Below are 15,280 nucleotides of genomic sequence, written 5' to 3'. Positions count from 1 at the left end.
CCTTGAGCCCATAATGTAATAATAAGAAATATTTGCAGAAATAAAAGGGATATAAAGCCTAAAAATAAAAATATTCAATGTGCCTCCTGCTATGACCGGCGCAGTTACTAAAAAAGAGATACGGCGTGTTCACAAAGTATGCACAGTGCTGTACATACACTAATATCCCAGAGACAATTTATATATAGAACCAGGTAAATCCTCTTTTGTAAGTAGCAAAAAACGATGTGGTAAAGCCACAAGACAGGTACACGCTTGAGTCCCGTTTCCTGTTACACAGTAAACCGCATCTAATGTCTTACTGAATGCATAACAATGAATGACGCACCAGAAGCCAGCCAGGTTACTATACATAACCAAAAGTTACATTACACTATTTCTCATTTTAATGAAAACATGGTGTACGAGATATCTATATATTTATATTAATTTAGAAAAAATGAGCTGCACATTTTGCTTGTTTTTTTTGCTACACAACAGGCAAATAGTGTGCTAAACACAAATTAAGCAAGAGCTCAAGCCTGTGACAACGGATTTTTGAAGCACAAAATTGTTCCGTTTAATAAACGAATGCTCCTTTTTTTTTTTTTTTTTAACACCTGTAAAGTATTGCTATCCGATTTCTTGAACACCAGTAACAGCAACAGCATGAGCGTAAAAAGCGCAGTACTGTTTGAGCTGCTCTAGCAAACGCTATGACTTACTAGCCATCAATCCAGATGCCACCTAACATTGCACAAAACAAAACCACAGAAAACACAAGCAGCGTCAAAGAAAGAAAACAAGATAGCGACAGAGATGCAGCAAATTGGAAAACGATACAAGTCCTTTGCATATATTAAGCTATCAACGCAGAATTGTAAGCTTGCGGGAGCAGGGCCCTTCTCCTACTGTACCGGCATGTCGAAACGTGCAAAAATACAAATGTGAGCTTTTTAAAACAATAACCTGATAATAATTGCTCTGATCGAAGTGTCTTAACGTATGTTGACATTATTGTCAATTGATATATTGTTAGTTTTAATGTTATGGTCAACGTTCACTTTCCCTATTATTGTGATAATAGGGAAAGCCATCGCAAGCATCCAATAAACAAAATTAACTTGCTCAAGCCTGACAGGGGCAGTTAAAGCTCGGCTCAGCACAATTGTGACAAAGTCAACATGCAGGTTCTTCCTAGAACAGAAACGTACAAGTCACGGGGGGTTATTTTGATCTCTCTAAAATTCTATACCCCCCCATTTGATCTAGGTACCTATTCAGGTCATAAGTGGGGACCCCTATAATTCCATGCTCAGAAGTGGGTTACTTTCTCCAGGTAACTATTTTAACATGAGTTGTCACAGGTGCAGAAGACCACACACCACTTTTCTTACCAAAACGTTCTAACAGCAGAGCTCAGTGACCGGACCGTTCCCCATTAAAGGTTATTTACTAAACATTACTAGGAACACCACCGACTTGCTGGCTCTTCTACCATCAAAACTCAGATCCTGAGTGGAGGAAAAAACTTGGGCCAGTTTCGGAGACTTCCCAGGTGTTTAAGGGAAGGTCACAGGTCCGGCCATGACGTCACGTTACAGATTCCATCTTATCACTCTAGCAGTCTTGTATAACCGACGCAAGATAAAGTAGGCGCCAGACCACGTATCACACTAAGGTTCTGTCACTTTAATGCCTCCGCAGCCCCTTCCTCACATACCCTCCCCCTCCCAACCCACCATTAAGCTTCTTGTCAGCCCACACCTTGCTAGCTGCCTGGACACTCATGCTGCCGCAGCTTCCACATCTAGCAGCGAGGGGCTCATTCGGCTGCCCCTTTCCCCTTCCTTACCGGCCTGCGTGGTGTCGCTGAGGTCCTGCCGGGCTGCGCTCCGCGGGAACTCTCTCAGCTTCCTGCCACTAAGGTTAAGAACGCCAGTCACCGACGCCTCTTCCAGCGCTCTCTCCAACGAGCGATTCCATGCTGCAGGTCCCACGCCCGGGACACCCCCTGCTACTGCCGCTCCGTTACCGTTGTGAATAATCCCAGAGAAACCAGACACCACCGAACCCTCGGCCAACACCGCGGCCGCCATCATACCGACTCCACACTGCGCCTGCGCTAGCAGAACTGACAGGAAGCGAGAGACAGGGGCGGGGTCTGTGCGTGTTACGCATGCGCCAGGATCCAGACCGAGCCCTTTCCAGTGCGCGTGCGCCTGTGGTTTCTCTACGGCGATCCGAGTTGTTTGTTTTGAGGTTTAAGTGATTTTTCTCATGTGCCAGCAGACCGGATGACAGCACTCGCCTATATTGAAACGAACGGGAGTGCATCCGTTCTATAAGTTTTCACACATCTCAAACAAAGATTTGTAAACGGAAATGTCTGTCATGGGGGCCTTTTCAAGTTCTATTCACTAAATGATGAAGCTACCAAGTATTTTGTTACTTTGTTATGCGTTGTGTTGGGCAAACCTTTGTTTGGTTTCTGCTACTGGTTGGCCTATCGTAATTCGTGCTTGCCGCCTGACATTGGGGGGTTATTCCCTCAAGTTAGAGGGCCGACGATGCTCTTCCTACAGCAGAAGCTCGCTGGGGCCGGATCTTCATAATGTATGGAGCTAACACAACTCTCCGTTTAGTAAATAGGCGCGACCGAGAGACACTTAAGTGTGCGTGATGACATTTCCAGTCATGAGATATTCCATTCAATGAAATAGCTTCATCCATAGTTAGCAAGATTATTTGGAAAACAGGCATATCGGATGTAAGCCTCATTGTCAAAACTATGCAATCAATTCTACAGTTATTAACTATACATAATGCAGGGACAGAACGCCCTTCTTGCAGCAGAAATTCACCATAAATGTATAATTAAATCAGTGACATGTTTCATGTTATCGATCCAACATGTGCTTCACTAGATCCAGAAACAATAGGACATGACTGATGCAATAAAGGGTTAATATGTCCACACTTCAGAGCCGGGGGATTCATAACCAAAGGACCAAAATATTTTTTGGTCATTCTGACAATGTTTGTTAAACAATGATACATTGTTAGTTTTAATGTCATGTCAACGTTCACTTTCCCCCATTATTGTGATGATAGAGTAATACGGAATCTGTGCAATCCAATCCATCGCAAATATCTATATTTTATGAACACAAATCATATATCATTTTGTTTAGAATGAAGTCAGCTCATTTTAAAATCATACAAAAACATTAAATAATTTGTGATATTGCAATCTTGCTTAATTTTCTTCTATACTGTAAGCGCTGCTGCTGAACAGTGACCCTTTTTTTTCTTCAAAATAAATGTGGTGCAGAAAACAGATCCATGTCACGTGTTTGGACCGGGTTTAATTTCCATGAATTACATACAGAGAGAGCAAGGTACACAGAATGTGCATAATTGAAGAAGGTGTAAGATGGAAGGGGAGGCAGCGTTACAGAGAATTCACCTGAATTGACGTGGGAAGGTAACACGCCAGTTGATCGGGTTATATTCACAAGGCCTGCTGTCCGAAGGGAGCAATTGTTAGAGCAGCGAGATATAGTCACGATCAGGAGGTAAATTCTGAGCTTTGTAACCGCTTCTGTGAAGGTAGTCAGATCGGGGCTTAGGATCACTAAGAGAAAGTTGGACCAGTAAAACCATCATACTTCATGTTGGAGTCCAAGTCACCTTGCAGCGAGTATGAGACCCTCCATAGAGGGTGCATCCAGTAGGTTATGGGAGATGTCTTCAGTAAACTGGAATAACATCTTTTGCAGCGCTTTCCTATACTTCGAAATAGAACGAGATATGTGGTGCAACAAGACAATAGCGTGTGAGACACTGACATGTGTGACTTTCATAACTTTGCGATGACCCAATACATGTTCAGCAATATCAGATTACATTATTACACCACATATTTGTATGTCCCAGAGGGCCACATCCCTGCTTTACATATTACATATTCTTTAATACTATTGGTTTAAGGGGATTGGGTTTTGTACGACTGTACAAGTTACGCATGATCAGTTAGCAAGAAGCAGCGATGCTATCGTAAGGGAACTGAACCGTGACAATCTCCTTCCCATTACCAATATAGGCTCCCTAAACAGTTTCACAGGATAGCGTGCCTACCACAAAACAAGCACCCCCTAGGTTCATAACAGCTTGGATTACAAAAAGCCACAGCGAAGTAAAAATAGTCTGTGAGGAATAGTATTTGACACACCTCTAACACGTGCAATGTATTTATACTGTGACTAAGAAAAGGAATATATATGCCCAGAAAAAAAAACTAAAACAGGGCAAACAACAAACTATACAGAAACGGAAATCCTCCTAGAAACTTAAAAGGATATCTAGACAAAATAGTGATCAGTGTGAAGTACAGTGTATATTACATTTGTGGAGACCATGCTTTCTTACTACCCAGGCAGCCCATTATATATATATATTATTGTTACTGTCATCCGTGGCATACTATTACTCTCTAAACTGTAAAAGGGGTCTTTATCTTATGTTTTGATTTGTCTTAGTCAACCTGAGTTATACCCTGTGACAGAATGAGCTGTCATACAAGGCCCCAAGGTAGTCAGAGATGGCTCCAGCCTGGCTGCCAAACAGGCAGGAACTCCATTGTTTAATTAATCCCATCAATAGGATTACTGACTGGGGATTAAAGGTTGGGTTGAATACATGTGTCTGTTAATTTATGTTAATGAAGTTCTGTGGATATATGAGTCTATGTTTTACTACAATAAACTGTTCATTCCTGCTGTACTCAGTTCACGGTAGTTGTGTCTACTTATTGGGTACACATAGCAGGGTTCCAAGGTGCGCATGCTGGCTGGTGCTGGAAGTGATTCCGGGGACAACAGGAGGATACTGGGTGATCTCTGGGAGTTACTACAGCTCTCTTGGTGAACCAGTTACATACCCCATGCATACATTTAATGTGTAAAATGTGGAGATGATATAAATAAGATTTTATTAAGTGTTCATATTACTTATTCAAAATTACGCATTATATCTGCTGTGGGTAGAATAGTTAAGATGAAATCCGAGTAAATCAAGCATATAGCAGCTTCTTTTTATTTTTGTTAGGTCATTGCATTTGTATACGTATTCTCCACATATCTGGAACTTACAAGAATACTATAACCACAAAACAAAAAGGACCCTAACCTAATGGTTGGAACGAATGCAGTGAAAATATGTTAACAAGCAACAGAAAACAACCAGTGCTTAACATTTTATTATGAAAAACATATTTAATAATCAACAGTATTTAATGGAACTGTAGCAAAAGAATCGCTCAAGGAGACAAATTACGTCCATGATCTGTGTCCAGTGAAAATAGTTCTTACAGAGTTGGTATATAAATTCTGCAGTGCAAACCATCAGTCCTCTTAACATTTGCACTGGTATGTGACGTTTATTTGTTAGCCTAGAAAACCTGTCCTTCTAAACAACCAGTTTGCAGAAAAATACAGCAATTACTTCTACAGTGACATCAGTTTGAACAAAGAAAAAAAACAAAAACGGGGAAAAAAACCCAAAACATCTGGATTTAGTATTAAATTGCAACATATTCACATTGAACAAAGCCCCGCAGAAATTGCTGAAATTTAACATTTACTGCCGTCTCCTCTTGAGCACTACCTACATTTGGTCACTGCACTTATATAAAAGATCCACACTCCAGCGGGTTAGGTCAGAAAGCATAAATAAAACTGTACAAGAATGAACAGGGGGACAGAAGTCTTGGGGAGGAAAATATATTAGGAGGGGGCAAAGTAAAAGTTTATGAGTGTACTCATAAAAGGTAGTGTGGCTCACTAGAGAAGATCTTACACAGAATGGCATCCGGACAAGTTCAAGCCTTTCTTGTAACCTTTCGAGAAGTAAATTGTCCATTATGTGGATTTCACAGTAAAAACCAATACAAAAAGTTTTCCACTTTTTTTCTCTCTCTCTCTCAAAAACCAAACCTTGGAGCAGGTGACTTTACATTTAGTCCCTGCAACTTTTTGAATTCAAAATGGAGAAACAAATAGGAACATAAATGCATAAAGCCTGGAACTGAACTCATCCGACTGTGACAAATCTGCTGCCTTTGCCAAGCGCTTGGGACAGTCTTTGCTCCTTCAGGATCTTGAACCGCTCATTCAATGTTATTCCGGTCTAAAAAAAGAGCAGAAAAAGCAAATGCATTTAACCTTTCACATTCAAAATTAGAGCAACAACTACAGTAACGGCATGCAGTTAGACGGCAGCTCTGCATGGATTATATTTGAAAGCGCCTGAGGAGCCATGTGCAGCTCACCACAGGGGTAAAGGAACATTTCTTATTCTTATTTAGCTGAAATTCCCATAAATATATTACATTTTCACTTGCCTTAATGTTTCATGCAAGTACTTACCTGCATGCTCCTCTTGTACTCACAAAGCTTGTCCTCATGAACTGGATGGCTCCTCAAGTTCAGAATACTACAGTGATTATATCACACCCAACATAGTACCGTTACCGGGTACATACTAATGCCAGAAACAGCACCCAGCCCTCCACACTCGAGCAGGGTATTGCCCGAAATGATGCAAATGTACATTTTTTGGCACTTGCTAGCAGGGCCCTGTTAACCCTGAAGTCTGACTGGGAAAGTCAGAAGGTACTCCATGTTATGCATGGGCAGGGAACAAGGAACTATGGACATCTATGCAAAACTTCAGGCAAGTTTCCCAGCACAGTGCTTCCCCATACTCCTACCTACAACTTAATAGCTATTCTGTCTAAAGACCAGCAGAGCACCTCTTACCAAAAACAGCTAAAACGCTACATTCATCAATTGGCACTTGGCAGCAATATCGAAACCTTTGGCAACAAATAAATGATTTACCTGTTTCGCCACACTGTTTATATCAAAATCTAGAGGAACACCTTTAGGGATCTTTGTTTCTGCACCTTCCTTCTTCATCAGGAAAGGGAGTTGAGGTCGAAGCTGCCTTGTCCCCAGAGAGCTGAAGTACACAAGTAGACAGATAAACTTGAAAGTATCTGAGAATTGTTAGGAACAATCCGTAAAATAATTGCTATGAGTTGAAAGGTCTTTTATATACGTTATGAAGAATTTTGTGGATTCATTTACCTGGGCAAGGGGATAGCAGTTGGATTATCAATAGAAACTGTTAGGATTCCTCCACTGTTTGTGGATGTCCTCCACCTAAAGAAGTCACATAATGAAAACGGCAGCAGCGGAGCAGGCAAGAAACAAACCAAATATTTGCAAACTTCTTTCTCACAGATATACAGATATATATATACTAAAGCAATTTCAAGTTTGGGTTATGAGTGGCTTGTAGGCTAAACACGGGAAGCCAAAGCATCAGTCACTTTCACTCCTCCACAAAAGTACATCAACTTAGTAAATTGCCTTTTCAACTCTTGAGTTCTAAATAAAATATGACAGTCCTAAAAACGCTGCATTAGTGATAAAATTAGTATACAGTGCCCATCGACTACAGAATTATTATCCCAAGAAATTATACTGCAATGTAAACCCAGCGAGCCATAATTTCTAACGCTCCACAGTTGACACCCAACGATTGTGTGTATTTGTACAAGTGACTGAAAGTGTAAACATTGGGGTACGTACGGATGAGTGCTGTTTAGCGCAGGTTGATCTCTTTCCATCTCTGTCTGGACCTATATGGTACATAAATAAAAAAAATAAAAATATAGAAAGGCCAGAGAGCATTCAGTTTTACACACTAGTATTTATACATAAAAGATTTAGAAATGCATTTAATGTCTGATCAGCGGATCACTGTAAATACACAAAGGAAAAGCTGGTTTATATTAACGGTGAATAAATATAATTTCAATTGGAGGGGTCCAAAGACCCAAAAAAGAAAAGGCACAAACAAATAGCACTGATGTACCACCTACGCATTTAAATTTAAGCTTTTCTTTAAAGCTATGGCTTTATGTAGGACAAGACTATCCACTCAGCAGTCTCAGATCTGAGATCACATGTCATAAGATGAAAAATCTCCATTAACATATTAAAAAAATGCCATCCTCAGGAATGTTCTAGAACCATAAAATGGAACAAAAAACCCCAGAATATATGTCTTGGCCTGCATCACAAAACTAGTGCACAACTAGCTAGGCCAAAAACAGTCCTGCAAGACTAGTGGGTTATTTTAAAGCCCTTAAAACAATTTCAGAAAGCTGTAGATTGTAAGATATTAACTAATTAATCTTAAAGTGATTTACTGTCTGTGCCCAGGGTATAAGAGCCACAAAGCATGGTCTGACCACACTGCTATGATGTATGTAAAAAGTGAACACGCAGCATGCTAACTATGCAACATGTGAGGAGGTCACATGCCACATTTACTCCAATTTCTTGGCTGCAATGATGTTACAGGTTGATGGACTTCGCCGCTTACGAATTTACATCATAATCTCAGTATTACCTTTAATCCTCGGCTGAAGAAGAATGTGGCCTGCCGTGTTTCTCTCTGATGGTTCACTCTGAATCCACTTCTAAAAGAATGTTTTAGGGTATAATTACTGTAATGAATTTACACCTTTTCCCTTCAGTGTTCCTGTAAGAGTCATGGTACATTTACAACAATATCATAGGGTTGAGATAGATGAAGATATACACTACTAGTTAAGTGTAACACATGAAACGAAGTATCAATGAAAACAGTTGATGCAAGGCAGCAAGATCTCCAGCTTTCTCAAATGACCTTACAGCCATCAAAGGCTTAGGTGATGTAGACCAGAAGCGGCCAGGTCTACTTCCTTGTATCCCAGAATTATGGTTTACCTACTAAAGTAATACCTTTGCAGAGAAGATACAGGCTTATTCTCATAATCCAGTGGCCTTAAATGGTTCAGTCTCCTTCTTACTGGCAATCGCTGGCCCAAGGAATTCTTAAATAAAACATAGAAAAACAGACTATAAACACCACTATCAAACCACACAGACATATTAGCATAGTCAGCAACATACTCTGGCCTAGGTCAACACAGCGGCAGGACCAGGGTGGCGGCAGACCCATGCCACAAAACCTCTTACTTGATCAGGCCCCAAAGTGTGCCGCTGTTCCAACAGGCAGGTTACAAGGGAGATATCCGATCTCTCCAACCAACCTATTTACACAGGCACAGCCTCCATAGCACACATTAAAAAGGTACTTCAAGACACAAAGCGCTGGCATCAGAAATCATTGAGGACGGCGGCCACGGAGAGTTCGGACCTGCGCCACAGGTTAATATGCCACCAAACATAGGTGCTACATAAAGTCTTTTTAATATGCAGTGCAAGAATTCACTGAACAGATTACTGTTTTTGTCCAGGCGAGGGAAAGAATATTTCTTTGCACAACTCTTACATTTTGTTTGCAGACTTGAAATCTAGTATTTCTACTAAATTGGGGTCAGAACCCAGTACTGTTTCACAAGATACTAGTCCACGGTTTGGGCCGGGGCTATGACCATGTCCTCCCAGACTTTCACATTATACTGTGCCAATATAAAAGGCTCACCCCTTGGACCCAAAAGTGACCATCCCTGTCCTGTAAGAGCACGAAAAAGAAAAAAAGTCTGAAGAACCTTGATATATAGACTTCATATTTTTAGTTCTCTTTAGATTACAGTACTGGCTGTGATGCAGCTTATGTAATAGGAGTCCACTCTGCCGCTTACATTCATAACAAATAGACCGAATAATGCTTTGTGTGTCATAGTAATTAACATGACAGTCATATAAAATATAATCTATATGAAGAAAGCAATAAACGAATAGTCCTGCCAATATCTAAGAATACGACTAGCTGCCCAGTTCTCTGCAGCAAGCCTATACAACACTCCTTTCAGCCTGACGGATCTTGCTGGCCAACTTCAATCCTATAGGAGAAACGTTTTCTTACAACCAGTCCTCAAATATAGCAAACTTTGCTGGTGGTGCTTCAATTAGCATGGTTTCCTTGAGACCTGGGCAAAAGTTTGACTTGAGCCCATCTTAGGAGACCCCTGAAAAGAGACAGTGATGATGGGACAATCTTGGGAACAACTACAGTTTATATAGCTGGTAGCTTTTCTGTATCACAAGTATTCATCTGTAGTAACATGCAGAAAAACAGTCTTAGTGCTATGGCAGCCAAACCTTACCCTTACACTGAGCGGAAGACGGCTCATGGAGCCAAGTCCTTTCCAGGATGCCATCTTCCTCATTGCCAGTCCAGTTTTAACTCCATATGTATGTCGCTTCAGTCCTTGTGACACTGTGTTGCTACCTGCACATTTAGGCAAGGTGAAAAAAATACAATAAAGTATAAAGCTAGGAAACGATAAGAGTTTTTAACCTCAAATAGCTTAACAGTGTTAGTCTTTATTTAATCAGCTTCAGGTTTTTATAGTCACCCCAACTGGTTCTGAATGCCAGCTACAGAGGAGGAATGTCCTTCGCCATCTGTGCCCACCTTGCCAACTATAACCACTATTAGTGATGACTCCAGGTGTTAATTGGAAGTCTAGTTCCTAAAATAATTTTTGCATGACTCTTGTGCGTTTTACTACATACAAATCAGCGCACACATTCTCAAGTTACAAAACTTCTGTACAACTTTCCTCCTCCCCATGCTGCTGGAAGAAAGAAGCATAGTCATGTTGTTTCCTACACATGGGCTGTAGTACTCCCACTATACACAATCGCATGTATATTAGATAAGCACTGCATATTAAACAGCAAATATTCCAGAATAATAAGAATGTGTGTACCAATTTGCATTCAGTAAAACACAGTCCATGGAAAAATGGCATGAACACCCGCAACAGAATGTTCCTTACTACAATTGTAACACATCATAACAGCTAAATTACATATTTTCACGCACAACCATCTCTAGGGTTTACAGAGAACAGTCTGAAAAAGATAAAATAACCAGCGGGCGGCAGTTGTGTGGATGAAAATGCCTTGGTGAGGAGAACGGGCCTGGTTCAAGATAACAGAAAGACAACAGTAAATATCCACTCGTTACAACAAAAGTACGCAGAATAACATCTCTGAATGCACCACACGTCCAAATTTGAAGCAGATGGGCTACAGCAGCAGCAGACCACACCGGGTGCCACTCCTGTCAGCTAAAAACAGGAAACAGCGGCTACAATTCGCACAGGCTCACCAAAATTGGACAATGGAAGAACGTTGCCTGGTTTGATGGGTCTCGATTCCAGCTGCAACATTCAGATGGCAGGTTCATCCTGCTGTGTACCAACGTTTCAGGTTGGTGGTGGTGTAACTGTGTGTGGAGTATTGTTGCTTACCATGTCCATCCCTTTATGACCACAGTGGACCCATCTTCTGATGGTTACTTCCAGCAGAATAATGCACAATATCACAAAGCTCACATCATCTCCAACTGGTATCTTGAACATGATAATGAGCTCACTGTACACCAATGGCCTCCATAGTCACCAGATCTCAATCCAATAAAGCACCTTTGGGATGCGGTGCAACGGGAGAGTCACATCATGTATGTGCAACCGACAAATCTGCAGCAACTGCGTGAGGCCATCATGTCCATATGGCCCAAAACCTCTGAGGAATGTTTCCATCACCTTGTAGAAAGTATGCCACAAAGAATGAAGGCAGTTCTGAAGGCAAAAGGGGGTCCAATCCTGTACTAGCAAGGTGTACCTAATAAAGTGGGTGTGTATGTATGTATGTATATTATATATATATATAACTAGACTTGTGCAAATTGCAAAAATCTCCAAAAACGAGGCAAGACTAAACAAACTAAAACAAAGCAAAAAGCTCACAATTTTCATTCCAACTTCGTGGACTCATTCACATTCTCTCCCACTCTCATGCTCACTGAATGTCTCTCCACCGACCACTTCCATGTCGCACAGCTCCATTTCTTCATCCATATCTCTGCACACGTCCTCCTGGTGAACTTCTGAAAAAATAGCGGAGCTTCCAGCGACCTCCTCTCCGCAATAACCAAACTTCTGCAAAAACGGTGGAGCTTCTGGTGATATCGTTTCCCCAATTGGAGGATGTCACCGGCAGCTCCGCCATTTTTCTCGATGTTGACGAGGAGGTTATGTTGATGAAGTTGAGGATGAAGAATAAAGAGGAGAACAGAATAGAAAAGAGTAAGAGAGGATGCTAGAGAAGTAGCTGAGCTGTGAGACATGGAACCAGTCGGCGGAGAAAGCGGGAGACATTAAGAGAACGCGAGTGACGGACAGCTAATTTTGGCTGAATGTAAAAAGCGATTTTAATCCATGACAAAATTTGTTGTCCAACAACCAACAGGCCAAACATTTACACCTGCTATGTGATAAAATTGTGTCCAATAAATAAATAATAAAGATACCTGAATAACGCTGAGCGCCCCACCTTCCTCTGTTATTTCTGAACTGCTGATATTGACTGGTTTGCGACCTTCCATTAAATAGCATTTTCTTTTGTTCTTGCTTGTTTAATTTAATAATATCATCTGTGAATAACAAACACAGGGTTAAATAAAGTACAACAGTTTAATTTGCGTAACAAAAGAATAATGGTGCTAATCGTCAAATGGATCTGTGTCCCCCCAGCACTCACAAATGACGATAGTGAAGTCTCTACGTCTGACTATAACTACTTCCATGGTCCACGGCAATCATGTTTGACACTTCATACATGTATTGTGCTAGTGAACTCGCCAGTGTTAGTATGCGTGTGAATGTCATACTTCCCATAAATCTGCAGGAGCTAGTAACCGTTTTTGCAGAAAGCATTGTGAAGCAGTGAAAAGGATTGTAGTCCATATACACACACACACGCACATACATACATACATACATACATACATACACGTAGCCAACCCAACAGCCACATTTGTAGTCTGCATCTCTATTAAAGGTTCCGGCCACCATAAGAGATAATGGCGGGGGGATGTGTTTTAAATAACTTTTCCCTTATACATTTCCTAGCCAACGGGCTAGCACAACGCATAGGGAAAGAATGACCTCCTACAAAGTGACACCTTGCTATTATTTAATAGTGACTCCTATGGGAGTAAAACAAGTCAACATTTCTAAAGGGAAGTAAGCGATACATTTCAGCTGTTAATTTGTATTTTTTTATCAGTGGCACCAACAAGTAGCTATATAACGCATGATGGGGGGGGGGGGTTAAACGAAAACAACCGTAGGCGCTACAGATTGTATAAAATGGCAGTTAAACGGTGTGAAGCTATAGATGCTTATTAACAAAAGGCCTGGGTGTTACTCCAGCGTATGACAAGCAGCCACTCGTATCGTTACACGCACATTATTCCCTTCTGACATACGGCTAGCCCGGAGCATTCGTACATCCTCGACCCTACATGACGGGGCTGGGTCAGGTGTTTACATACAGCCCGGGGTCGGTACACGGCAGGCCTACATATGGACAGTTACACAGGCCGGAGAGCGCTACTTATACACCTCACGGAGGCGGCTCATACTGGGTCTCGCAGCACTCACTCACTCACCGAGCGACATGTCGATCTTGTCCATGTTATCTGACACGCTCTGTTTGTGCGGCACCATGTCGGCCTCTTCCAATAAGCCCCTTTCCCAGCGTCAGTTCCGTTAACGGTAGTCTTTCTAGATCGGCCGAACCACCTATCACGAACAGGCACTTGAAACAGACAGCTTAGCGGGTTCGGCCTACAGGCCCCGTACAATCTTCCTGGCAACCTACTTACACCAACGAACGTTATGCGTGCCTACGTCATCCAGCGCGGCAGCCATGTTTAGAGAGGCAGAAAGTTAGCCCGCGGTAGTGACGTATGCAAGCCTCTTTCTCGCAATAGCGGTGAGGTGTTGGACACCTAGCGGAAAACTAGTACTTGTACTAGCCATAGAGGTAATACTTGTGTAATTTTAGTGCATATGTTTACAGTTTTATATAGCCCTTAGGGAGACAGGCGGTTTCAAGTCAAGTTGGAATGGTCCTAAAAAGTTAGCATTTAAGGCAGCTGGGCCTTTCCAGTAACCCCAGCATACTCCAGTTCTATAAAAATCCTTTATTCAAATTATGGATTAAAGGTTACCCGGTTCTTCATCACATTGCATCTGCCTAGCCGGTAATTATTGACGTGATGTCTCCAGGCAGCCATAATTATGCCATATCATGAACCGTGTAGCACATTGTACCCTTTAAATCCAATTTTTTTTTGCTTTCACTCCTCACTTAAATTGCACTACCCTATGGCTTGCTTGTGGGGAATATTTTTTTGAGCACGTCTGATAATAATTTGATTTTTGGTACATGGGTTTTCGTTCACTGGAAACATGCCACAGTGAAACCAAGACCCTAAAGACTTGAGATTTTGGTGGGTATGTGGGGGTGGAGAGAGTGGCCTGTGCCCTTTGGCTGCCATCTCCCTTAGAAACATCAATTGGTTCCTCACCCCTTGGTTTGGGGTTTTGGCCAGCGAGACACTGTAGGGGCTACAAATGTCCTCTTGGGAAGCAAAGCCCCAGAAGATGACGATTAGGGACCTGGTATCCAATGTAACCCTTGGTGCAGCGGTGTTCAGTTTAGTGATCTATGAAGAGAAAAATAAGCCACTTCAGGCTTCATGGAAAGAAACCAAAACAGTTATTTTATAATGGATGTCAGCATTCCACAACCAAGCACTGCATATCAGTTTGCAATTTGCGTACATCTGTGGCCTCCCGTGATTTTGTTACATAGGTAATACCGGTAATTACTTTATCTGGCTTGGGTGTGTTATCTTTGTAACGTTTTCATCGGTCAAGAACACTGTCTGAGGTATGACCAGTAGTACCAGCATTAGTCACTAGATGCCAATCTTTAGCCATACTTTGGTAACTTCTTAATATGAGCACCTCTATGGTTAAACTTTTATTTTAATCAACATAACTAAAAAAGCAACACATGTTATCTGTCAACAAGTAGACACCGTTTCTCTAAAACTGGTTGCTTTAACACCTGTTTGTAGGAGTGGAGGAGTTTCGGTTTCTTATCTGTTCCCACACCTTTTTTTTTTTAATAGGCTCACTATAAGCGACTATTCATCCGTTGTAAATGTTGCCAATTTGGAAGGGCCCTTTCTAAACTATTTTGAACAAGTGCAAGGAGACAGGAACAAGTGGTCACAGTTATATCACTAGTTGTCCACGATACTTGATGAGTCCACTAGAACAACGTGCGTTAGAGGGAAAAATGTTATCAAACTAAAGTTCATAGCGGATTACAATAATCACACGGGTGTT

General features: G+C 41.5%; 2 protein-coding genes across 4 annotated transcripts in view; both read right to left on the bottom strand.

Moving 5' to 3' along the window:
* The window catches only part of LRCH3 (leucine rich repeats and calponin homology domain containing 3), a 33,544-nt gene extending 31,384 nt beyond the window's left edge, over nt 1-2,160 (bottom strand). Inside the window, 2 exon segments of the mRNA XM_053460777.1 lie at nt 1,835-2,111; nt 2,113-2,160. Of these exon segments, the coding sequence (XP_053316752.1) occupies nt 1,835-2,111; nt 2,113-2,160 (325 nt within the window).
* A 3,606-nt stretch (nt 2,161-5,766) lies between these two features.
* Nucleotides 5,767-13,782, bottom strand: FYTTD1 (forty-two-three domain containing 1). Of its 3 annotated transcripts, none has more exons than XM_053460780.1 (9): nt 13,528-13,782; nt 12,385-12,507; nt 10,169-10,293; nt 8,838-8,929; nt 8,464-8,533; nt 7,638-7,687; nt 7,131-7,205; nt 6,882-7,002; nt 5,767-6,168 (listed from the first exon to the last, which is right to left on the bottom strand). In XM_053460780.1, exons 1-9 carry the CDS (start codon nt 13,583-13,585, stop codon nt 6,073-6,075), a joined length of 810 nt encoding a protein of 269 aa, XP_053316755.1. In that variant the 5' UTR covers nt 13,586-13,782; the 3' UTR covers nt 5,767-6,072. The 3 variants fall into 3 exon arrangements, with proteins under 3 accessions (XP_053316755.1, XP_053316756.1, XP_053316757.1); XM_053460781.1 differs by having other exon boundaries at nt 10,175-10,293; XM_053460782.1 differs by lacking the exons at nt 12,385-12,507; nt 13,528-13,782 and adding an exon at nt 11,878-12,090.
* Nucleotides 13,783-15,280: the final 1,498 nt, after the last annotated feature.

This window comes from Spea bombifrons, chromosome 3 (genome assembly GCF_027358695.1).
Source record: "Spea bombifrons isolate aSpeBom1 chromosome 3, aSpeBom1.2.pri, whole genome shotgun sequence".
NCBI classification, from domain to species: domain Eukaryota; kingdom Metazoa; phylum Chordata; class Amphibia; order Anura; family Pelobatidae; genus Spea; species Spea bombifrons.
This window is presented reverse-complemented; position numbering and strand designations above follow the sequence as displayed.

What these genes read in the sequence shown, in the direction of transcription:
- FYTTD1 (XM_053460780.1), bottom strand. Translation starts at nt 13,585, where the DNA reads ATGGTGCCGCACAAACAGAGCGTGTCAGATAACATGGACAAGATCGAC. An exon ending in ACTGCTATCCCCTTGCCCAG is followed by an intron (nt 7,003 to 7,130) that starts GTAAATGAATCC and finishes TGTGTACTTCAG; the next exon opens with CTCTCTGGGGACAAGGCAGC. An exon ending in TAAACAGTGTGGCGAAACAG is followed by an intron (nt 6,169 to 6,881) that starts GTAAATCATTTA and finishes CTCTTTTTTTAG; the next exon opens with ACCGGAATAACATTGAATGA.